Genomic DNA, 1,335 nt, shown 5'->3' with positions numbered 1-1,335 from the left:
TATTAGGCTGAAATTATTGAAATTAAATTTAGTGATAAAGCACATAGAATTGATGATTTTTAAGTTAGATTATTAAAATTATCATTTACAAAAGGTTTATATTTAGTTGTTAAATATAACTAAAATAAAATGACTGTGTTCATCAAAGATATCTTTTTTTTATAAAAAATGTAAAAAATATAACTAATATCAAATAATATGATTAAATAAATTATAATAAATTTACTTTATAAAGCAAATTCTGTTGAAACAATATTGAATTTATAATTATTATAGATTTATAGGCTAGTTTACCAAATTCCCAATAATAAAACTTTTCTTTATGTCCTGCAAAAATAATTGAATATTTAATTTCAGTAAATATTGACCATTGCTTTAGTTTACCATTTCTAATTTTTAAGAATATTAACAAAGGTATCACTATGATCCAAACAAATAATATAGGTATGCTAAAATAAATCATATAGGGTAAGTGATTTTCAGGATCAAAACATTTGATATTAAAATCTAAATCTAGGTAACTTTCATCTCCTATTTAAATGCAATTCAAAGATCTACTCAAGAGTGAAACAACAGTTGGGAAAAAGTAGAGATATATGAAAATAAATGCTGTATTTCTATATTTTAGTATTATGTTATTTTTTTTCAATAATAATAAAAGAAGACCAAGAGTTAGATAAAAAGCAAATAAAAATATTGGTAATAGTAAAGACCAAATTATCTAATAAAACCACAAAGGCTTTAAATTTTAAAATTATGAGAAGAAACAATCTATAGACTTACTGGTAAGGCTCAAAGAATTACCAGATAGCAATAATGGTACTTTAAAATAATTAGGGATATTAACTGAAAAAAAGCTAAATAATGATAATATTTAAAGATGATCTGTAAAAATCTTTGATAATATTTGTGATTTTTCTGAGATTTTTACTATTAAATAAAAAAAGCTTATTAATAAGATTATTCTTCAATACTAAAAATTACATGTTGATCCTAAGTATAAGATATCTGATTTATTAATAAAGTAACCAGTTAGTTTAGCCTATAATTTATTTATAATTGTTCTTAAAATAACTAATATGTAAAGAGAGAGTAGGAGGAAAAATAATATATTTTCAATTAATATATTAAACAAATTTTCAGTGCAACTATAGCACATTCCAGGACTATACATTTCAGAATACCTATGTCCCCAAATCTCTCCATACACATCACAAGAATAGCACAGTGGACCCTTATAACCTTTCAAGCAATATTACTAAATTGAAAAATAAAAATATTAAATATACTATAAAATTTCAAAATTAAATTTATCATCACTATTTTTTTAAAACT

The 1,335-nt window shown here is 21.6% G+C and overlaps 1 protein-coding gene across 1 annotated transcript; it reads right to left on the bottom strand. All coding sequences in view use genetic code 6, as the record gives it.

The window, feature by feature from the left end:
- Positions 1-226: 226 nt before the first annotated feature.
- Positions 227-1,042, bottom strand: TTHERM_002653339 (transmembrane protein, putative; the record flags this gene model as incomplete). The annotated part of the gene is made up of 2 exons (XM_012795204.1): positions 227-930; positions 985-1,042. Coding segments are annotated over 2 exons (762 nt in total), but the record flags the coding sequence as incomplete, so codon positions are not given.
- Positions 1,043-1,335: the final 293 nt, after the last annotated feature.

Source organism: Tetrahymena thermophila (assembly GCF_000189635.1).
Source record: "Tetrahymena thermophila SB210 genomic scaffold scf_8255047, whole genome shotgun sequence".
In the NCBI taxonomy this organism is placed as follows: Eukaryota; Ciliophora; class Oligohymenophorea; order Hymenostomatida; family Tetrahymenidae; genus Tetrahymena; species Tetrahymena thermophila.
The sequence above is the reverse complement of the archived record's forward strand: the minus strand, read 5'-3'. Positions and strand labels throughout refer to the sequence as shown.